The 24,705-nt window shown below is 40.2% G+C and overlaps 1 protein-coding gene across 1 annotated transcript; it reads right to left on the bottom strand.

Annotated features, from left to right (window-relative positions):
• Positions 1-213: 213 nt before the first annotated feature.
• On the bottom strand, positions 214-15,340 carry LOC131979442 (protocadherin-17-like). Its single transcript, XM_059343425.1, has 4 exons — positions 11,761-15,340; positions 10,564-10,622; positions 10,243-10,412; positions 214-1,476 (listed from the first exon to the last, which is right to left on the bottom strand). Exons 1-4 carry the CDS (start codon positions 14,227-14,229, stop codon positions 899-901), a joined length of 3,276 nt encoding a protein of 1,091 aa, XP_059199408.1. The 5' UTR covers positions 14,230-15,340; the 3' UTR covers positions 214-898.
• Between the last annotated feature and the right edge of the window lie 9,365 nt (positions 15,341-24,705).

Genomic DNA, 24,705 nt, shown 5'->3' on the forward strand with positions numbered 1-24,705 from the left:
ATTGTGATTTCTTTTTAAGTTGTCCTAACGAGGTTCTAGACTACTGCTAGATAACATGTGCTGGTATACAGAGTATAGCTAAAGATGGCACGTTTGCAGGGTGCTTTTTTGTCATGAACATGTATTAAGCACCTTGAAGACATAAATGCACTTCTCTCACATAAAACATGACAGCTTCAGAAGTTGCCACCAGTCAAAAATAATTGCCTTCCATGCACACAGTGTATACAAATTTAATAAAATACACAACAAGTACAGTAGCCCACATTCACATGTAAGCTCAGCTTATTTTCACATAAACTGCAGAGGACAACAATAAAATTACAAATACATTCTTAAAAAACTGTTTTTATAGGAACCTCAAATGGTTTTATGAAAAGGGACATTCCCCGTTGCACCACCATTAACAGTTCATAAGACACTTCACTTTTGTATTTAACATCACTGATATGTATTTCAGTTGCTTGTGATATTCAAAGAGATGTTCCTTATACACTAAATGGAGACAGGAAGCTTCACTGTACAAAAGCAGACAGGACTCAATAGCTTAACAGTAGCAATTTGTTCCACAGCCTCACAAAATTGGAGCTTGAAATGTGTAAAATACAGACATCTAAATTGACAGGTACAGTACACCATGAAAACACTTGAAGTCAGGTAAGCACTGATTTTCCCCCCGAAACCTTCACAGCAGTCAAGGACACATATTTCACCTAAACACAACAAGTCACAAACTTGAAATAAAAAAAGAGAGAAACAGACAAAGCAGATGGTTTTTGGTTATACAATGCGTGTCTGGACACCTCTGTGGGTCAAAATAAATCACTTCTCGATCATTAATCTGTGATATCATCATCACACTCCTGGCAGGTGAGAGCAGGCGGGATCACCTGACCTGTCAGTTACCAGAGTCCCGCGGGTCGAGAGCACAATCTGACCCCCCGCACTCCTGGCTGATGACAGAGCTGTGAATGAGGCTGCTTGACAGGGACTTCGGCCTGAGCTCGCAGGTCAGGTAGGAGGGCTCCTCCAATTCGGTGTGCAGCGGGGAGCACTGGCCATCTGGAGGGCCATAGGCACTGCTGTCTGAACCCCCCTCCCTCTCTTCTTTGGACTCTTGGTTGGCCAAGTCCAGGGGCATACTACTCTTGGTGGGACTACTGGACGCAGATGGACTCTCCTGTAGCGGTGGGCTTAGTGCACGCTGCGATTTTAAGTAAGGTTTGACATTGGCCACGAGGATTGTACTGTCCCGCTGTTCTTTTCCAAACGTGCTGAGGGTTTTTCTGCTGCTGCAGCTGATGGTGCCATAAATCTCTGTCTCTACCATGGCATCCATTCCCACAGGGATGAAAAGGTTGGTGCGATTATCGGCGCTGTCTGCTTGGCTTCCTACCCGTAACTTTGGCATCCAGCATCTGTCAGAATGTCCCAGTGCACGACATTCATCGGTGCAGTGGACTGATTTGTCTTGCTCTGCAAAAACAGTTAAACATTTGTTATTGGACCCTGCTGGGGTAAGAATAAACAACCTAGAAGAAAATCTAGATGACATTTTGAAGGATGAGCAGCAAAAATAAAACACTTCAACAAGCTCAAATTCCTGAGTTATTCTTAAAAAGCATAACAGGATCTTTCTTTACAGAAGTTATTTAATATGCATCTGTATAAAATAAGAACCAGCTGCCTGTTGCAGCACCTATGGTGGAGTTCAAATGTAGCTATTCGGATGTGATTTAGTAAAACACAAGCTTTTCTGTCCTATACATTACTCACACTGCAACCTTAAAATGACAACACCATACACACGTCACGCTGGTCAATGTAGCAAATGAGTAATTCAAGCTATCCATAAAACCTTTTTTCCCTCTGGTATTCTCAACAACCTGTGTAGGTGTTTCCAGGAAAATATCATCTGGTGCAGAGGAAGTGATGTGCTGTTCATTTACATTTCCAGTCGCAGCAGTTTGTGTTGAATACACAGAAAAACAACTGTGAAATTTGCATGAGCAGTGATATTCAACAGGACTGATCAGAAAGTGGTGAGAAACTCTGTAGTTATTATGTTGTTGGTAAGCATATTGTTAGGGCTCATTATTTTATTTTCTTTTTTCTTTTTTTAAGGTGGTGGATGTGGAGGGGGGGTGTTTATTGGTGTTCATTTTGGATATTCAGAAATTGATTCGAAATCAGATCAATATCTAAGATTAAATATCTAGGTGAAATTGGATCTTGGAAATTCCATTTGGAGAGCAAACACTCATTAGTTTGACCTTTGGTAATTTTTCTAATTACTTTGAGGGACTCTGGTGCATTTTCAGCAGCTCATTTGCATTTCCACTCCATTTTTCATCTCACTTCTTATTAATGAACCTAAACTGTGACCTGTCCTTGCCACAAGAGGACCTTGTTTACTATAAACATGGGTCAACAGTTTTTTCTTTTCTTGCAGCAAATGTAAACTACTTTGGGCTGTGTGGTAACTGATATGACCTGATATACTTTAATGAAAACTGGTAAAACAATGAGCTTTAAATACAGTCCAGTAAGTATTAAAAGGACAAATCACAAATACATATTTTATCTCGTACCTGTAGTGCTGCTTATCAGTCTAGATTGTTTCAGTGTGAGTTGCAGAGTGTTGGTGTTATCAACCCTAGAGATATCTGCCTTCTCTCTAATATCCTGAAACTAGATGGCACTTGGCTTGTGGATCTCAAAGCAGCAAAAAAAATAATTTGAAAAACTAAACAGCAATCCCCAGACCTTGATGTGAGCATTTTATGTAGGAACTAGTTTCTTTCTACCAATGGTGGGTGGTGTAATTAGAGAGAAAGAAAGTAGTTCCTACATGAAACTGCTCACAACAAGGTCTGTGGATTATTGAGTCAGTGGTTCTGAACTTTTTTGTGGTCTGGGGTCCCCAAAAACAGCCCTGTCAGATAAACTCCTGCTTTTATGAATTCCCAAATGTATATTTTAAATGCATAACACTGTACATTCTATGAGAGTGGATAAACAGTACTGTGCAAAAGTCTTAGGCAGGTGGGAAAAGGCGAAGGGTGGTCACACCAAATATTATTTAATTTAGGTTTTTTTTCTGTACACTCACTTTGCATTTTGTTAATTGATAAAAATAAAATAGTAACATTTCTATTCCTGCCTTTTTTCACACCTGCCTAAAACTTTTGCTCAGATATGTGTATATAGTCATGGAAAAAATTATTAGACCACCCTTGTTTTCTTCATTTTCTTCTTCATTTTAATGCCTGGTTCAACTAAAGGTAGATTTGTTTGGACAAATATAGTAACAACAAAAACAGCTCACAAGAGTTTAATTTAAGAGCTGATATCCAGCCATTCTCCATGGTTTCCTTGATAATTACCCAAATCATTTTCAAGAACTGTATTTTTTTTCCTCATACAAATAAGGTTGGTTTGTTCAGAAGTACTACTTGAAGTGCAGCCGAATGTTTTAATCACTTATCCAATAATGTTACTTTTAGCTAAAATTTTCAACAATTTACCAATTGCTTTTAACATATAATTTCAACTGATTAGTCATTACTTTTGGCAACCTGTTTAAACTCGCTAAAACATTTTCACACACTCTTACTGTAAATAACTCCAGCATGTTGTTTTCAGGTGTTACAGTTGACTTAATGTTGGACTTCTTTTAATCAAATCAGAATTTTTCTTTTTAGTTGAGCTACTCTACAAGCCTGATTCCCAAACAGTTTGGACACTGTGTAATATGTTGACAAAAATAGAAGGCATCAAATTGAGAATTCAGAGTGTATATTTGCAAAAAAAAAAACAGGAGTTTGTTTTGAGTTTTCTTCCCACATACCCCCTGGCACCTGCAGAAAAAAAAAAACCCTGGGGTATAAGCACGAGTACAAATACCCCAGGGTTTGGAATCATTGTCTTGGGAAAACGGATCATGATTTCTGGAAAGAAAAGTTTTTCACTTTGAGCACCACAAACCAAGTGCCATATAGTTCCATTATATGTGACAGAAGGCATAGATCTCTACTGCAGATATCTCCAACACTCAGCAGCTCACGCCAAAACAATCTAGATTGATAAACAGCACGACGGGTACAACTGTAAGAGGAAAAATATCACTCACTAGACTAACACGACTAGTAGCAGTATTTCAAATTGAGTTGTGGCTGTTTATGTTATTTGGCGCAAAGAAAACATGCAACCTTTATGACAACTTTATGTAGCTTGAAGTGGTTCCCTGATTATTCCATGGCTCATACTGAACGCCCAGCCAAACGCCACAGGACTGTACAACATGTGCGAGTGACTGCATTACTGTCAACGGTAAAAAAGTGGAGCAATGGGTAAGGCTCTATCTTTTGAGTCTTTTACATTTCACAGCACATCTAACCCTGGTAGACATGAAATAAGCACACAGAGAGCGGCGCACAGAATGAGCCAATTTCCACGGTGTTATGATGAAGAAGGTGTCATTTCTTTCTGTAGCCATTACACTACGCTACTGAAATTAATTTGACAATGATACATCGAGGTATTTTGCAAGCAGAGGCATGAAGCAAAATGTCAAACATGTCTTTGTAAATTGGTAGTAAATGACAGTTTACCTTAATTTGTTATACATGGAAGCAGAATTCCATTTGTAAAAGTATAAATTTAATCTTTTTGCTGTTCTGATGACTGGTTTAACTTTATTAAATGTATTTTCTTTGATGTGATTTGAATGAAGTGATCCTTTATGCTACATATGCAAACAAAATAAAAAATGATCACTGAATTGATCAGAATTGAGATTTTTTTAAAGTTTTGAACATTGTGTTTCTTGTCAAACTACAGCTATAAGAAATGAATGAAAACACACAAACGAGAACACACATCTGCAACATCTGCCCCTTAATGATGTCTCGCCTCAGTGTTTTTGGTAAAATATTATGAAAGAAAATACAGAAAACGCTTATGCAGTCACACAATAACACTTCACATCAGTTCTCTTTCATAAACCTCCAAAAATTGCAACCAAAACACTCAGCCCGTTTTTTTGTAAATGAGAGTAAGCACCATATTTCATCCAATCACAACATGGATTCATACTCCACTGATCAGCTCTCGTAGCTTTGGTCTATAAATAAGGCTTCTCTATCTTGCTCACATGCCATTATGTGATATCAAAGACAATGACTGACTGTGAATAAGGCACTTGATCTCATTTCTAAACCTAACCCTGATGAGGACGAGAATATCGGCCTGGAACAGGGGAAAGCTCCACATGACGAAGCTCTTCCAAGGAAGAGATGGGGAGATCCTCCTGTTCAAAGGCAGCAGTACCTTCCTCGCACAACCAGCCTCGGCCAGTTTGCTGGAGGAAGTTCTGACAAAAGAACTTGCTCCACAAGCCCAAGAGATGTGAAAAGCAGCACCATGTGTCACACATGCAAGGCTAGCTCATTTGCAAAGTGCCATCACTATCACATACTGCTGCTCAAGTCCACGGACGCTCACACACACACACACACCTACACACACACACACACACACACACACACACACACACACTCACACGCACGCACACACACACTCACACTTGCAGCCATAGGACAAAATGGAACAGTTAATTATTCGATGACTGGGTGGAGATTTAACACACTAAATGGGGCTGTTAATTCTACACCATAACTGTTTTAGAGATTTAATAAAGAATGCTTACATTAATAATGTTAAAGGGAAATGCTTTTCTGCATTTTCTGCCTGAAAAATGTATCACATATGTTCTTTATGGGCTACAGTCATTTCTTTATGACATTATCAGCTTTTATGTGTGTAGTAAACTGTGAGTATAATGGGTGTCCTTTCGTGATCTAATTGCAGGAAGAGCTTTTAGTTCACATGGATGCTCGCCTGTAACTTTGCATTTTGGGCAGATTACAAATTTCACTGTGGAAAAAAAAAACTCTCCCTTTCCAGTGCATGCTGTTTTTTTGTTCTACACCTGTACCCCTGGGTGTGCACACTGTGCACCTCCTTTGGTTTAATGAAGAATGTTCACATGAAAACAAATGTGATTCGTCTGTCAATAAAATTAAATCAGTCGGTTTTGAGTAAGAACACGACAGATGCTAATTTGACATAAAATGATAAACCTTGGAACAGCCTTAATTAGGATCTTGTTTAAATAAACATCTTATAAAATGCTTATTTGAGTCACTTTCAAGGACCTGGCTTGTAGTACTCTTAGTCAACGTATTCACATTCACAGTTTTTGCTTTATTCCCTTCGCCAAGGAGGTAATGGTTTCAATACGGTTGCTTTTGTCTGTTTCTCGTCAGCAGGATTCACAAAACACTACCAGTCTGATTTTCATGGAACTGAGAGAAAGGTGGGAGCATGGGCCAAGGACGTAACCGTTCAAGTGGATACTGACCATACTCTTTTATTGCATCTTTAACGGAGACTTTAGATGCTGTGCATACTCCTATTTGATGGTGGTGTGGTGTTTACAGTTTATTCTCTACTTCACTTTTACTTGGTTAATAAAGGAGAATGAAATTAAATAAATGTGAGAATGTCTCATATGTAGTGCAAATTAAGTAGGTTTAAGTGTTTTAACATAAAATGACATCACAATTAGAAGTATTTTGTTTTTTTAAGGAGTTTATTGAGAAAGTCAGGTGTGAGCTATTGTGATTATAGTTATAGTCCTAAAGTCCATAGTAAAGTCTGGTTTTTAAAGGGACGTGTTCATCTCTTTTTCTGGCTTTTTACATGTTTTTTGGGTTTCTACAGGAACATGTTTTAATGTTCAAATAATAACTGCTGCAGCATCAACTGTTTTTTTGCGCTCTAGGACAATCAAAGAGCACCTGAGCCGACATCCCCCCTTATTTCTAGCTGCTTTAACCCTCCAACATCATAGCTCCAGTTACATTCAGTGTGCCATTGCACATAGCTCCCATGGGGTCAGAGCGTGTATCTGCCTTTATTTACTAGCCTTGGGCTGGCGATTTTCAGATGGGGGGCGGTATATTCTAATCAGCATGTGACATAGGAGCAGGAGCCAAATCTGAATGGCTCTGGGCAGCCCACAATAAACTGACTGGCTTGCCTTATTTCACAGTTTGTGGGTTTGCAGGCACTCCAGATACCCAAACGTATGTGCACAAGCACTGAAAAACAGAAATTTTCACAATATGTCTACTTTAACAATTGCAGGGCTAATAATTCTAACCTCATTACAAGTTTGTCGTGCAACAAACAATAAGTACTTCCATTTGCACATAAACCATTTACAAAACGAAACATTTTTACTGTTAGATTCCCAAAACAAGTTTAATTTCTAGGCTGCATACTGTGATTTTCCCCCCGCTGTCATGTTACATATTATTTAGACTTACATTGTTACATCCTTAGCATAGACCATTCTGGTGCTATCTCAGTCAGGACTAAGATCAAGAGAAAAATACACATTTGAGTTCAAAATGCATTTTACATCAAAAGGCAGAACTAAATGATGGCTTTGATTTGGCAAAACCGCAACACAGATCCTGCATATTATAACTGCTACGCTTTGAAGCATCTACACCCCAGATTACAGTTCTGTGCCCTGTGCATTTGTTTTTTCTCTGTCTTTTTTTGTCTAGTGCCATAGAGAAAAGTATTTTTTAGGCATGGATACACGAGGCCAGAACAATAAGCATAAGCGAGGAGAAGCAGCGAGATGCTGAATTCATTTCCATGGTACCTATCAGCACTGCAGAGGAGCTAGCAGATGATGCTGATGCAAAGAGATGCATGTGCTTAGAAGGTTAAGAAAAAACACAGTAAGGTATTTTTGTCATTTGTCTCGCTATATTACCAGGAGCAATTTAAGGATCAAGTCTGCGTGTTTACATTTAATGCTGATTACCTACAAAAGGGAAAGATTCTGTTATTTCTTAACTCATAATCACACTTTTATGATTTTTTTTTCCATGAAATGGATTTTAAAAAACAGCTATTAATTGCAATATGAAAACATGTGGAAACATATATATGTCACAGTTTGGTCAGTAGCTTTATCATTTCTATTATTTAAAAACAAAAATGCAGACAGATGATAGAAGACGTAGAAGTGAGGTTGCTTTCCTCCATTGTGTCTGGCACTGGCTCTCCATTTCCATTTTCCATTTCATCACTGAATAAAAATTTGTTAAATAATAGCTCTAAAATGACAGAGTTATACAATGGCTTTTTATAGTCTACTACATTTACATAGTCACATAATAGAATCATGACAAAGTGACAAAATAGCTGTGATCCTATGGGCAACTGTGAGCAGAACAATACCATGTTCTCAAAAAACAAAGAAACTGCCTGCCCATTATAAATAGAATCAGAGAAAGCCTAGCAACATATCCACTGTGCATCTGGTGTCTGTGAGAGTGAATAAATATTCAGAGTGCATGATAGGGGAAGCTGCACAGGTGCATATATTACCTGTATCAAAGCAGCCAGGAGACTAGAGGGATGGTAAAGGTAAAGACATAAAAGCAATACTACTTAACCCACAAGCTTTTGTGTTGGTGCATTTGGAACGAAAAATCTGTGGTGTCTCCATTTTGGATAATGGCGCTATCTTGTCAGAATCTGCAAAACAGTGGCTTTGTTGTTCAATAAATGTACCTGCATGTGTGTGTGTGTGTGTGTGAGCGAGAGACAGAAGGAGTGTGTGCGTTGGAGGGTGATGTTTTGTGTGATAAGGTCTAAAGCATTATGCGTAATGTAGATCTTCCATCTTGTACTCAGCAGACAGTGACACCATTTAATGTTTAACTGACCACCCGAGAGAGAGAGAGAGCTGCATTTAATCTTACCATTAGTTCAGTTTTCTTAACTACATTTCTCACACGCAAACAGGGAAGGCATTAAAACCTATACATATTAAAAGCAGTGCCCCACTTCTTTGCATTTCTCTTATCTAACAAATGCAGGTCTATAAATTAACTGACATGCTCGTCAAGCAAGCGTCGGAGGCGCACATGTAAATATTCGGTCTCGCATGTACAAAACATCTCTTTCAATATGTGTCTATTTGATTGGCCTTAGAACTTGGGCTGAATCAGATTCAGAAATGTACTGCGAAAAAAAATTGTGATTGAATTTACACCTCCCACAGAGTCAAGTTTGGTCTGCCATAATTCCTCATAGCACACACACATTCGCACAAAACACACATATATACACACAAAAAAGTGAGATAGAGAGAGAGAAAGATTCACACTTCCTTCTGGCAGCCGCAAGAGTGTTTCCATCTCTGCCCTCCTGAGCATGCCACAAACAAACAGTTCATAGCAATGTAAATGGTGTGGAAAGTACTGCATAGGGACCTGATGACCAGAGCCATTCTCTTGCAAGACTCACACAAGGAAATGAGAAACACCACCACTCAAGTCCCCCCCACCCACCTCACCCCACCATTATCTTTTATCTCACCACTGAGAGATGCTTTCATATTTTCAGTCTATATCCACAATAGCTAAATATATCAGTCCCTATCAGGTCAGCCAGGTTGAAACAGATTGACAATCATCTATGATTATACTCCTGGCAGCGAGGATCGTTTCAGATTTGTGAAATAAAATTTAACATTTCTATTTTCAGTTGCAAAGCAAAGCGCCTCTCAAAACAGTGAAACCACGGTAAAACCGATAATAACTGTGAAAATCTTTCCAAGCAAAAGGTGGAAACACTCTGTCATGTTGCACCAGAAATACCTGTCATTTTGCACTGCAAGTGTCTATCATGCTTTCTTGTCTCTGTCGTGTTATTCAACACATTCATGCAGCGAATCTGTGTTCAAATAATGACGTGATCAAAAGAGACACAGACGGAGGTACACTTTGCCATGCATATGAGCTTGTTTGATGGCAAAAGCAGACACAAGATGTTTGAACATTCTACCTTCAGCCAATGGACTCTTTTATCCTTTTAAACTACCATCTACCTTCCACTGCCTTCATGTCATCCTTGCAACACACCTCAGGCTGTCTGCAATGTAAGGCAGTGCAGAGTCCCTGCATCTGATAACGGTGTGGATTTACATCTTGAGTGTAAAACTATTTGTTTGCGTTGGCTGTACCTAGAGGCTGGTGGACCTTCACTTAAACACCTGAGAGCTGCATGGTCTTAGTGAATAAAAAAATGTGTGGTATCAGAGTCAGTTAGGCATCTTCAAGATGTCAGGAAGGGAGTGCATCCACTCACCCTGCTCAAAAGGCTGGCCATTAACTGCTGTTGCTTTCATCTTGAGGGCCTCCCTAGCAGACGTGTCGCAGTGTGAGCCTTTATTAGTATCCTGGTCACTATCAGCCTGGTCACTATCACCATGGCCACTGTCTCGGAGGCTTGCTCGTTCTGCATCCTTAAATGTTGAGCTGCAGCAGAATGGAAGGAGGGGAAAAAAAGAAACACAAGTTGCCATTACCTCTGTGAGAGCTCCTATTTCATAGGCATAGTCAGCTGGCTTGATACAAAGATGAAGAAGCTAAATGCACTGGTCAGGAAGATTTTGCATTGAGCTCTTACCTTTGAACAAATGGCTGCCTGCTGCCAGCATAATTGGGCTCTGAGGGGAAATTTTCCGTCTAGAAATGAAAGGAAAATAATATTTCGCATTGGCCATGTTAAAATTTTCATGCAATTTTCAACAATAGCCTGAGTAAAATGACATTTAGACAGGAAAAGAAAAGTGCATTTTTCAGATTCTTATATCTTCATGGTAACACCTGAAAGATATCAATGAAAGCATCAGAGCACCTGCCAGTGATGACGACACGATAAGGACAATTTTCCATTGTGACCATATGTGCTGCCTTGGCAAGGCAAAGGAGAAAAGCATTAGCCACTGTCACCAGCATCCTTTTTCCCCTATCTTGAGAATAATGTGTTTGTGTTGATCACACCCACATACCCTAGTGACTGGTGACAGTGCCAGGCCTTGTCATCTGTGTTATCATCTCCAAATGAGACTGTCTGTGAGACTGTCCTAGATATTTACATCGTTTACAACAGATAATTCTGCTGTGCTAAACAGCACTACAAGCCCATGCTGTCAAATTAGCATGTTAGCTGGCTCGTGTATACAACCCTGCCATCTCTACAAGGCGAGGCTGGACCCTATTAATGGCCTTATCGTGCCAACTTTGGATGCGGATGGGTGGATCTGGCCCATATTTGTGGGGAGCGAAAAATGCGATTGTAAGGTTATGCTGTGTGCATCTAGCTGTCTGGTGCACATTGGTTCAGTAATGTGATCGGACAAGCTGCTCAAACACCTGTCCAATCCCACATTTCAGGCAGGGTTTTGTTTTCACTCTATAGCAGTGGATCTGGCAGGGTCACAGCAGCCTTGTTCAAGACTCACACTGTTTGTATGTCTAACTGAGAGGACTTTCTGATTATGCAGGCCACCTGTACCATTTTGCAAAGAGATAACTTGGTGCGATTTTTAAAAATCATTCTGATTCTTCAAATGCAGAAAGAAGAAAGAGGAGAAATGTCATTAACAACACATGAATACATTCCAGCACTATCATGCAGAGATATTCCATAGTGTCATAACAGGGAAAGAAAAAGTGATAATAATGATGTCTGCTCACAGTGACAGAGTTTCTCTTTTTCAGTCGATTACTTTTCTTTTGTCAGATTTGTATGGCAAAGCAGCGGCTGCAGATAAGCAAGAATAAAGGGCAGATAAAGAATACAGTGCAGCATCCTCCTTACCTGTATCACTGACATCCTATTCGCTGAAGTGTCTGTGCTAAGCCCGGCAAAGCTGGAGTGGCATCCCGCCCTGGGGACTGTCAGGCTGTTTGGGGTGGTTTTCAGGTACATGACCTCTGACCTGGGCAGTGTGAGCGGCAGGGGGCTCTGGTAGTCAAAACATATTGGTGAAGTGATGAGAGAAGGACTGCTCACCACATTCATCCGGCTCGCAGAATCTCTCTCCTCCATCTCACTCTGCACCAGCATGATGTCACTCTTGTTGATCCTTTTCTTTTTGCCTTTCCCCACTGGAGGATTGGAGTACTCAGCCATGCGGCAGTTATAATTCCCAGTCTCCTTATCTTGATGTTTGGACTTGACAGCGATGGCGGTCATGACTGCTAAGAGCATGACAGAGATAATGCAGAGGGTAACTATGAGGGGCAGGGATACATCCCAGTGCTGCTGTTCCCCGCTCGCACTGGAACCCCCTCCTGCTGCCGTCTCTGTGTTCGCCTTAATGATCAGCTTAGCCACGGCAGATAAGGGGGGCTTGCCATGGTCAGTTACCTTCACCACCAGCTCAACCACTGGGGCGACCTCTTCCCAAAGAGCATGAACAGTCCTGACCTCCCCTCCCACCGGATCCATCTCAAACAGGTGGTCATCATTTCCTTCTGTGATCTCATAGGTCAAATGGCCACTTTCTCCGTGGTCGTGGTCCACCGCTTTCACTGTAGCCACAATGTATCCAATGCCTACGTTTCTAGGCACTGGGATTTCAGCTGTGTCATTCTGCAGAAGGGGCAGAATAATAACTGGGAGATTGTCGTTGACATCAAGGACATTGACCCTGACTGTGGAAGTGCTTTCCATATGAGGGGATCCTCCGTCTTTCGCTTGAACTTTGAATTCAAAGGATTTTGTTTGCTCATAATTAAAAGAGCGTGAGGCATATATGGCTCCATTGGTGGGATTAACAGACACGTAGGTATACACGGAAACATCTCCAATATGTGACGGCAGAATAGAGTATGACACTGTTCCATTACGACCTACATCTGGGTCGTGGGCCAGAACAGAGCCCAAGTATTCCCCTGGGATGTTGTTCTCAGGCACCTGTAGCACATACACTGTCTTTGTAAAGCGAGGTGCATTGTCATTCTCATCCAAAATTTTCACAGTAAAGGACTTAGTGTAGTTCAAAGAGGGGATCCCATTGTCTCTCGCCACTATTGTTACATTGTATTCATCTTTCATTTCCCTGTCCAGGGGTCTGTCTGTCAGCAACGTGTAAAAATTATCATTGTTTTCCTGCAGTCTGAACGGTACATTTCCCAGCACCCTGCACTGAAGTTGACCGTTTCGGCCAGAGTCTTTATCCGTCACTCTCACAAGCGCTATGACAGATTCTGGAGGTGCTGCCTCGCTGATGGCTCCCTGCCGGACTGAGACAAAACTTATTATCGGGGAGTTGTCATTTTTGTCAAGCACTTTGACACTAATTTTACAGTGGCCTGGTATTGGGTTTGGCCCCAGATCCTTAGCCTGTACATCAAACTCTATGATTGGATTCTCTTCATAGTCAATTTCCCCCTGGACCTTGATGACTCCAGTATTAGGGTCAATGGAGAACAAATCTTGGATTCTCTCAGATGCATATCCAGTGAAGGAATAGACCACCTGCCCGTTGCTTCCCTCATCTTGGTCAGTGGCATTTAAATCTATGAGCACTTTTCCTGGAGGCGAATTCTCCGGAATCTCAATCACATAAGAGGATTTTTCAAAAACCGGGCTATTGTCATTCGAATCAGTCACTCTGACGTTGATTTGCATGGAGCCTGATCTTGGATACTCCCCACCGTCAATTGCTGTGAGGAGGAGGGTGTGATGACTCTGATCCTCCCTATCCAAAGGTCTCTGAACCACCAGCTCTGGATATATAGTCCCATCACCCCTCACTTTTAAATCCAAAGAAAATGTATTGTAATCATCTCTTGTGACCTGGTAGGTCTTTATCCCATTTTCCCCAGAGTCTGAATCATGTGCAATAGTGAGGGGAAAGCGTGTCCCAGCAGCTGCGTTCTCTGATATATCAATATTAACATGATCTGAAGGAAAGCTGGGCGAGTTGTCATTTATGTCCTGAATATCAATCTTGATCATGCATATTTCCTTGTCGTTGGCAAACACCTCCATAGAGAGCTGGCACTTTGGGTTGCGCCTGCATAACGTCTCCCTGTCAATCCTTTGTTTGGTGAAGATTAGTCCACTCTCCGGGTCAACATCCACCAGATGTGGTGCTGAATTCTCCAGCACTCTGAAGTTGGATTTTTTCCCCCTCTCCATGGTCCCATATCCGGCATCTTTTGCTATATTACCTATAACAGTGCCGGGTCCTTGCTCCTCCGGAACAGAATAATTGAGATTTTTCAATGTCAGGGCTTTAACCCACAGCAGAAAGAAAATGGGTACAGAGAGACGCATCCCTTCAACTGGATATGCGGTAGTGGCAGACAGAAAAAGAAAAAAAAAAATCCTCGTTGACTTTCAACCTGTTGATTACGGCAAACCTAGAGGACTAAACCCAAACCAGGCATGTGGTTGACGCCGATCCCACACTAATTAAGTATTAAATCGATGTGTGAATCCTTATTGCGTTTGAATTTGTATTTTAACCTCTTTCACATGCCGTTCGGCTATGATGAACTCTTTCTGTAAACAAAGATGACCGCCCGACGACACCTAATGCATGAATAAAAGATCAAATTCAACATAGTGTACGAGAAATGCTTTGTTTTTCCTCACAGGGGGTGGACTTAATGAATAATCGATGACTATAAAGTATTAATATTCCCTACTGCATCCAAGGTTAAAGCGTTTGAATCTCTGTGGTGAAGGTTAGACCGTAGCTTACAAAAGCGCATTGCCCTCATGCGACATCTACACCTAGGCTACAGCACACACTGACATGCCCGTTCAAAATGCAGCATTGTCCGATGTTACCATTCACAATGCATTTACTTTTTCTCCTGTGCGGCACACTGTTGCATATAGCCTCTGCTCGCGTTGCATATACAGCCTGCCCATGCCACAAAGTAGAATAAAAGCAGGATATAGAGCTGTTAATCCAGTCCAACCTTTTGTGTTCCCGTCATTCAAGAGCATCTATAGCACGGCTGCGACTTTTGCCCGATGATTGTCCTATAATCAGTCCAGTAATCCCATAATCCAGTCCAATTGGACCCAGTGCTCTTGCATCCTTCATTCGGACAATGCTCATCTGCACTGCCCCTGTGAACGTTTGCGAGAAAAAAACGCGAAAAGAGGTGCTGGAAGATTTCAGATAATCAAAATTAATCGCTTTTCCTGCGCTCAGTTCTCTCCGCGTCAACTGTTGAAACCTGCTCCCTTCGCAGTGAGATCTGACCGGAATCCTCTCGACGCCTTTATAACAGACTCCAGTGTATTTCTTGCTGCATTTAACATAGTTTCTGATCGTCTTCCAGCAAATGAGTGAACAGTGACAGATCTTGCCTTGGGGGGGTTTCTCCAATAGGTCTGGCAAGATCGCATGAAGAAGGGCTGTTCTAGTGCTACGTGATTCATTTACTGATGTGCGCGCACAGAGCAGCAGCATCAGAGGGAAAACGTGCTGGAGGATGTTGCTCCTAATACGTGTGGATGTGAACTGGGGGATTATGAATAGATAGACGAAATGTGTCTAGGTGGGATGTAGTAGTATCAGAGAGGACTTGACAAGTGGTCATTCTGAGGGAGAAGTAGATCAGATGGGCAACACGGTGTTTAAAATGTAAAATAAAATATGACAAAAATTTTAAAAATTGAGCTGATTCCCTTCCCCTCAGAGTGCTGTGTTCTCAGTATCAATGAGGCTCCTTGGATATTCAGAACTAAAGATTCTTATCAATAATTGAAAACAATACCACCTGTCTCCTGTGTTGCACATTGTTCTCATTAGTTTTGAGAAAATCCAGCCACAAGATTAAAAAAAAAAAAAGAAAGAAAAAAAGGACAGACTGTGGGTGTTTCAGGATAATCTCAGTAAAGGACATAAGAGAATTACTTATGCCTGTGGAAAAAAACAAGGCTTATTTCACAGCTCAAATATCACAGCTGTTGGTATAACCTGCCTTCTGCAGCTATCACACTTACCTTCAGTGGCCTATCCACATCAATCTCATATCTCATGTTGAAAAAGATGGACTGACATTTAGTTCACTCAGCATTTCAACAATATGACATTTGCATTTTTATTCTCACTTGACCAGATCTCGGTGACGTGCGGGGCTCCTCTGGGATGCAGGTACACTATGAGAGTAATTCTGAGAGGAAGCTGTGTCAACATTAGGGCAAGCTCAGTGTGGCCCGGTTCCTCATTTAATTCCATGTTGCTCAGGATCTAAATCAACCTTGAGTTGTCCCTGAGTTCATTTCCATTGTCTGAAACATTGCTGCTTTCCTCCTCTGGGGAGCATCAACTTTGCCTGGCCAGGGTGCAGCCTGCATAAATTGGCCATTTCTGCAGGTAAGAGATAAGGACAACAAAGGGAAACTAATTATCATTCAGTCTATGTTAAAACCTCAGGAAAGGACTGCTATTGACAATTGTGTCTGCATTGTCACAGTCATACCATTTAATATGATCTGAACTCTGAATGAGAGGGTGGTTCATATCCATAATAAATAGGCCACATCCTAATGTGTGGCTTTGGCTGCCTTGTTTCTGCAGAAGCTGACGACTTTGTCATGGATAACTTTCTCTAATGAGACCACAGCACCTGCCCTGGAATGAACCACCATCTCCGCTGCTTTGTTGGCAGTTAAAAAGACACGGATGCATCAGTTGTTTTATGACGAATTGATTTTTACTTGAAAGCACATTATTATGTTGGTGTAAAATCCTACCTGTTGTAATTCCACCGAGGTTGAAATGACAAACAGTAACTGTGCTCATTTAAGCATACGTGCAATATCTTGGCATCGCTTTCATGCGATTCACTTACCACTCTGCACAAGCATGATTAGAGGTGAGATTAAGTTGTTTATCATTCTGTTTTTGCGCCCGTTGCTGGTTGCACCACACCTCGAGCAACACACTGGAATACTGATGGAGGTGTGTGGGAATGATGATCAACACAAGTCGCTGCATTTTTGCCGCAGAGTAATTGCAAGCGAGTTGTGTTTGGAGCACATTTCTCTACGAGACATTGTGTAAACATGTTGATTTCACACCCAAAGGAACATGTACAGCAAGGCTATTTTGGCAGTTAAAAAGGAGTTTAAGAACATTATCTCAATCAGTCACTGAGAAAATTAAAATGTTCAACAACAACAGCACAACTTCCCTAAGATTTTCAAAGTAAACACAAATAAAAGTCCCTTAATTGAAAACTAATCCTACCACTATCGTTGTACAACTAAGATGAATAAATTTGTCTACCAGGTTTTTTATAGCTCACTCAATGTGTCTTCTACCCTGTAATAATGATCCATATCCCTGCATAATCCATGTGTCATGACTCCTCAGCAGCCCAATTTAAAGGGTCAGTTGACTCTAGCCATGCGGCTATAGCTTTATGTGTCAAGATGTTGAGAAATCCACCTCTGGAACATTCTAAGTAAGCCCAATACAATGGAGTATGGAACATAATTTCAATTTTGCTGCTGAGAGAGAAGAAAAATATGTTTGAGAAACCCATTAGCAGCAGGTTTTTCAGAAACAGCTTTCAGGTTACAGTGGATAATTCACAGAACATGCCGTCCATACTTTTTATGAGTTGCATTTCCTCAGAAGAAAGTGCTTGAGCTGAAATCCATCTACAGAGTTCTGGGAATACATCCAGAGTGACCAGAGCATTGTTCCTAGAAAGCAGTGTTTTTTGTAACTTTCTAATGCTTTAAACACCCCAAAACAAAATTCAATTATGTTCCATTATGTTGCGGTGGTGACACAATGGGACATCTTAAAACAGCAGCAGATAAAACTGACACTTAATGCATGGTTCAATACTACTAGGGGCAAGTGGGAAAATGTTTATCTTGTGGACTGACCAAAGTTCTTTTATCTGGTATGGGGCAGTCCAGTAATATTGTTTTTTAATCAATCTTGTCAACAAAGTGTGGGGATATTCTATATTTTTCTTCCACAACGAGAGTAAAACTAACAATAAATATATCCTACTAACCAATATGGTTTGTTTAATCAAAGCTTTGTATAGTTCATTTTTCTGAGCCAAAAGACACTAAAACTGGTTGATGAGGCACACTATCAACCCTGACTCCTAGAAATATTAACCCTCTGAGAGCCACAACACCACAACTGATCTCACATCTTTAAGATCCTGCAGCTTTTAAATCCTAAAGTGATTCATTAAACTAGATAACCTAAGGCAACCATTGTTACCATGTCACGTTAACTTTTAGAAGGGCGTTAAATAACACGGCTGAGTTCTGGTGATGGAAAAACTGGCATGGCCATTTTCAAAAGGGTCCCTTGACCTCTGACCTCAAGATGTCTGAAGAAAATGTTTTTTTATATGTACCCACGAGTCTCCTCTCTACAGACATGCCCTTTGTGCACTTTATGCTAATCACAAGCTGTTTGGGGCAAAAACCATGCAGAATAAATATGTTATTTTCACCTATTCTAAAAATGGTGATTTTTTTATATTTCTGCACAGTGGGGTCCCAAAACAGTCTTGGAATTTCTCTTGTGTATTTAATGAGTCCAAATTTATTAATATGTTATAATGCTAGTAGCCATAGTAGCATTTTATTATAGAGAAAGAGCATTTCTTGAAACTTGACCTCGCTGTATAAAATGCCCTGGTGTGACCTTTAGGATAATCACAGCCTCATGAAACTTTACAACCACAAACTAGAGACCTGAGGAGGTTTCTGAGCAAATTCCCTGAACGTGCTTGCCATCCAATTGCCAATTCTTGCAGAAATCTCCAAATGTCACAAGTATTTTTAACGGAATCACAGCATATACTTCTCTATAGTGTATTTGTAATTACATAGAGATATAGTTATGCTTAAATGGTAATGCTAATGCATGAATTCTGCATATATATATATGCAGAATTCATGCATTAGCATTACTGATGTATATATACATATGGTCTGTGGTGCATATCATGTGTTGCATGTTATTTCACTTGCTTTCTCCTCCAACTGTATTGGTGTCTCTGGGGTCAACATAATACAAATGAAAACATGTCAAGAGAAAATAATCTTGTTTGATTGTAAGACAAACTATAGGTATAGTATTGAAATATGTTTTTCTTTCCTTCACTGGTTCTCTTTAAACAGTTCGACCAGACCTTGGCCTTCCACTAGTGGCCATTATTCCTGCATTTCTCTGGTTGACACTTGTCATGTGAGTCTTACACAGCGAGGCAGAGAGGCTGGTTTGACTGTGTGCTGCAACAAAAGGAGCCCCACACATCTCACAAGCCTTGTTATCATGATACATGTCGAATAAATTATTTTTGTTACAGACCAGCTGTGGATTTGCATGTAAATGCAAATCCTCAGGGGTCAATGTGCCAATTCTCCAACATTTCAATTCAGAAGCAAAACTCAGGAGTGGAGCCTTGCTCTCCAGAGTGTATGGGGCCAGGAGTTGATGTTTTTGCATTAGATTTTTTAGTGAAACTCTCTGGGGCTCCCATTGCAAAGTCAACCTCCTGCCAAATACTCAAAACCGAAAGTCCAACTTGAAAGCATTTTGGATTCTTACAGCCTCCAGTGGAGTTTCGGTTGGTGGTCCGTAAGATGGGTTAAATAAATTCAGAACCTAATCTGCATTTGGGGGGGAAGGAGCTAAGACTGCGACTGTCTGTTGAGAATGTGCCTTTTTAAAAGGTTTATACAAACATGCATCTGAAAACTCTCAAATTACCTGCTCATCAATCAGTCAGGAAAACAAGCGTGTAATACACTGCTCTGATCCAAACACATTAGGATTGAAATGTGTGCTCTCTGGAACATAATTTACATTTGATTCACATCAAACATTTGAGACTGGAATCATGAATATAGTTATGAGAAAAAAGAAAACAAACACCGTAACCTGCAGTGTCAAAAGACAATCCTTTGAGTTTCTGCTCTAACAAAAAAATGACAGGCAGACGGTGAATGTACAGTGATGTGTAGGGGTCAGAGTTACAACAAGGCAGTTTGCTAATTGCTTTTAAACAAGCCAAAGTGTCAGTAGGTCAAACATGCTGAATAATCACTGCTGTCTGTAAAGTAAGGCTTCTTTGTCATGGCTGCTGGTTTGTCTTTAGATTACAACAGAATTTACAACCTTTGTTATCAAGTATTATATTTCCAAATCAAACGAGTTAAAGGCACAACTCACCACAAAATCAAAAATACATATTAGTTCTCTTACCTGTGGTGCTGTTTATCAATCTACATTGTTTTGGTGCGGTTGGAACTGTCCATTAATATCAAAGCTATAATTACATTCATACATTAGTCTCTGCCTTTTGATAAATTGTAAATGTGAGGTGGTCACAGTACTGTAACAGCAGCAAAACACAAATGCATTGTAAATATTTCAGCCAATCCATACTATTTACCATTTAATCAAGTGGGTTTTATTAAAGAATCTGGATTTGTATTACAAATTAGTCCCGTAATTGTAAATAGCCTGAGCTGCAAAGACTACAGTATTGCAGTCGTCAGGGAGAATCACCCTTCCAGAAATACATTGATTATTCATCTCAGTAATGACCTCATGTCCCAACTTGTTAGACTTCAGTACTCTACAACCTCCTGCATAGCTTCAGAGGGTCCGCTAACAATTTGATGCTCAAATTTCAAAACCAGCTTATAACTCGTGTTCATAATTACTGACAGAGAGTCTTTGTCTTTGATGATCATAGGAATATCATATAACATTTTTAAGTCTGAAATTTTGAGTCAGGCTTTCAATGTGGCTTGGCAGCTCAGTTGAAGGCAGTTTTTTCCCTGTCTGAAACGCCTATTGAAATGTCAGAACATCTAACTATAGTCTTCAAGTCACAAGGCGTCAGCACTTACCACAAACCATTCAACACCTTAAGATCTGTGCCGATTTACCCTGCAGATAGGCACCCCCCTGGAGTGAAGAACTGTGGTGGTGTGCGATACCCCATGTGATAGCTGTGTGGAGCAGCCACGTTGATGAAGAGATGAGGAACCTGGACATGAGATTGCATGAATACTGGAAGGAGAGCTGCCTGCTGTCTGAGAACAATAGACACAAAATAGCAGCAGCATCGAACGGGAAGGAGTCAAAGGTCGTCAGAAAGTTCTGACACCAGAGACCATCCTTGAAAAACTGATGGAGAAAGGGGAAAAAAGGTGAAAGTCAGAGGCAGTTGAAGGCTCAGAAAACAACCTGCAAATGCAGCAAAAATAATAAATAAGGCAACAAGTTATAGATCTCATAGCTTTGCCCTCTATGCGTCATTGTATGAATCATCCTGCTTTTTCATTGATAGAGATTTAAAGGAATAGTTTGATGTTGGGCAAATGCTTTTCCTCACTTTCATTGCCAAAGCTAGAAGGGTTTAGCTTAGCATAAGGCCTGGAAACAGCTAATCTAGCTCCTTCCGAAGATCCAAAATACACTTACCATCACCACTAACTACGACAGTGAAAACATTCATGTAAAAACTTGTGGTTCCAGATGGAGCTACGGTACAATTATTTATCTCTCTGTCCACCTAGCACATCTATGCAGGCTCTTCAGTGGTTGCCTGGTAACCTCAAGCGTGATGAGAAACCAGGTGGTGGTATGTGCTAGAATGTACTCACCGGAAATAGCTACCAACAGTGGTGGTCAAAGTAGTCAACTCCAGCACTTCAGTCAAACTATACTAGAAACTCTGGGTCAAATGTTACTCCAATAAAAGTGAAAGTCATGTTTAGTCAATGTTTAGTTATTACTCTCCTGCTTTATACTGGAGAAAATGCTTTTTACAATGCTTTCGTCTTTAGTGTTCTTTTAAATGTTAGTGCAATGTTGTATTTTTTCCACAATGCCTTAACAGATTCTGATATCACTGAAACAACTTGCTGAATGCACTGACTTGTTGATAGAACTTGTTGTATTGTTATTTGTATTGGCTTTTTATTCCTGACAGTTTTATTGCACTACTTACAATAATGTAAGCGAGTTAAGTCAGTGCACAGTAAGTACAGTGGTTGCCGTCAACGCAACTAATCTTCAAGTTATCTTCACTTCACCTGGTTCACCTCACTGTCTCCACCGCAGCCTCTCTGCTCTGCTGTTCGCTGACTTCACTCCATTAAAAGAACCAGTAAAAGAACCGGTAGTGTCAGTGCTAATCAATACTATGGTCATTAATAATTTAGCCTCTGGGCCTGTTTAATATGGGGTTTCGGTATCTATTTCTACTCAATGTATGGCCTATCGTATTTTAGAAATGAAAAGAAAATTAATTTCAGTACTTGGTAACCTTCATAGAGTTGTAGTAAAGTCAAAAAACAATACCAATCTTTCAAATGTGCTGGAGTAAAAGTCACAAGTTTCCAAAATAATTCATACTCAAGAAAAGTAGAGATACTCAAAAAGATTTACCTAAGAACATTTATTTTGGCATTGTCCACCACTGGTTACTGAACATACCTGGCATACTGCAAGTGTCAACATTTAAAAGCAGCAAGTAAGCTATAAAGAGTTCAGGTTAGGGTTAGGGCTTAAGTCTTCAGTTCAGTTCAGTCAACTTTATTGTCAAGTATGCCACATAAAAACATGACACAGATGAAATTGCTGTCCTCTCGGACCCACGGTGCAAACAAGCAAAACAACAATACAGACTTGTGATTTGACACCTACACAGTGTGCCAGTCATGTATGGAATTTGTTATATTTGAGCATTTACCAAAGGTAGCCAAGAAAAAGACAAAAGGACCATATTCTTCAGCTTTGAATGGAGCAAAGCTTGTATTTTTCTCCAAGCAACAACCGCTGGGCCTGAAAAGTGAAGCCAATAATAAATAAATATGAGCCACCAGGGGGCTCCTCAACTTGTTGTAAAAAGAAGTATGTTTGTATGCAAGTATATTGTAAATGTACCCATTTAATGAGTTTAAATGAAAAAAAAATATAAAATGAGTCTCAATCGCGATAGGTTTAAGTCTTCTTCAGTACAACATAATGTTAATTTCACACATCTTTGTCCCATTTAGAGTAAAAAAGAAGAAAAAGCATGGTAATCCTTAGGTTGTGTCTATCTTACAATTGACAGGTCACTACAGCAGTGCACTGTGTGGTTTTGTCTTATTTATATTATTTGTCTTTCTGTGACTATTTTGTGTTTTCAGGTTATCAAAGTGTGTAACATCTTGGGCGCTTAAGAATGTCTTGTTCATTGTTCAGTTGGACTAAAATACCCTCTAAGAAGTCAGCCATTCCTTTTAATTGTCCCTGATGACATAGTATAATTTGAGCCCCAGAGCAATTCACTGCATGAACTGGTTGCAATGATCAAATATAGCAACGACCATAAACCAAGATGGTGAAGGCCATAATGCCAAACTTGAGACTTCAAAACAAGACTCCACAAAATAATGTGTGACTTCAAGTCTTAATGCTAAGCTAAGGTAAGCTAATTTCCTCCTGGCTTCAACTTTATATTTAAAACACAAACATGAGAGTGGTATTGATATTCTAATGTGACTCTTAAAAAGAAACTAGAGGGCATTTCCTCAAATGTTGAACTGCTTCTTTAAGAATCATGTAAAGCAGAGAACAAGGCCTATGGGACTTTGGGAGTACACAAGTTCAGAACAAACTTAACAAAGACTCTTTAATGTTTAAATCTATTTTTATCAGTTTTTTTTTTTCAAACCCTGTGCTCTGTATCGAAGACTGAGTTTGATTTGAGCCACAAAAGATCCATATATTATAAAGATAAATATATCATGTGTGCCAGTTTATTTTGGGGGCCTCTGTCTAAATTTCACTGAGCTGAATCTAGTGCACAGTCTCAGGAAGGTTGTGCCAGATGCCTTGCCTCACTCTTAGCTCAAGTGTCCCACATACAGTGTGAGGGAATTGCTGGTTACACTGCTCTTAGGACTGGCAGAGAAGCAGCAGGTTAGAAAAAAACACCTCCCAGGAGAAATGATTCAAGGTATTGGAGAGCCAGAGAGGCGAGTAAAGTGAATGCAATTTCAAAGGGGAAATAATGGAGGTCATGGTGTTTGATGTTCCTATGCTGGCCACGAAAATGACTTGGTTGATGATGGAATCAATCACACCTCCATGGCACTGAATGTTAATGAAGATATGTTTCGTTGTTTTTTTGCATTTTTAATAACAGTGTTAACATCAAACCTAGCCATCCATTGCTCCAGACAGAAAGAAGTGCAGTTATCTGCAACCGTGCCAGGTGATATCAGCTGACTGAAGCAATAACATTTGAAATGTGACGGCTGTTTTTTTTTCCCGTTTTTTTTTTTTTTTTGCTGCTGTTCTTCTCTTGTGTTTTTGTTTTGATGAGTGAACACAAGGTCAAAATGGAGTTTATCCTCTGATATCACCTGCCAGTCCAGACAAGAGAAATGCTCACTCAAGGTGACATTACTTTGGTGTCTGTACTCAGCATGCCACTACATCTTTCATTTCCTGTGAGCTAAAATTTACAACTTATCCTTTGACAGGAGGAGTAAACATCTCTAATATGACCCAGGCTGTGATCTTCCCGGGTAAACAAAAGAAAACCTGCCTTAGTCTCCACGATCCTTGACAATCCCAAAGAAAACAATAAACAAAACACTTTTTTGTTTTTATATATTTTAAACAGTAGACATGAGTCAGAAGCCCTTGAAAGATGCCTTTAAAAAGTCAGGGTATTGAAGAAGTATATAATAGTGCGATAAATTCATTATAAGATTTGTGATGTGTTGACAATG

Source organism: Centropristis striata, chromosome 10, assembly GCF_030273125.1.
Source record: "Centropristis striata isolate RG_2023a ecotype Rhode Island chromosome 10, C.striata_1.0, whole genome shotgun sequence".
NCBI lineage: Eukaryota > Metazoa > Chordata > Actinopteri > Perciformes > Serranidae > Centropristis > Centropristis striata.

Excerpts from the sequence above, each read along its gene's own strand:
- LOC131979442 (XM_059343425.1), bottom strand. The coding sequence starts at position 14,229 with ATGCGTCTCTCTGTACCCATTTTCTTTCTGCTGTGGGTTAAAGCCCTG. Across the intron at positions 10,413-10,563 it reads AGGCAGCCATTTGTTCAAAG|CTCAACATTTAAGGATGCAG; the intron begins GTAAGAGCTCAA and ends ATTCTGCTGCAG. Across the intron at positions 1,477-10,242 it reads TGGCCAGCCTTTTGAGCAGG|AGCAAGACAAATCAGTCCAC; the intron begins GTGAGTGGATGC and ends CTGTTTTTGCAG.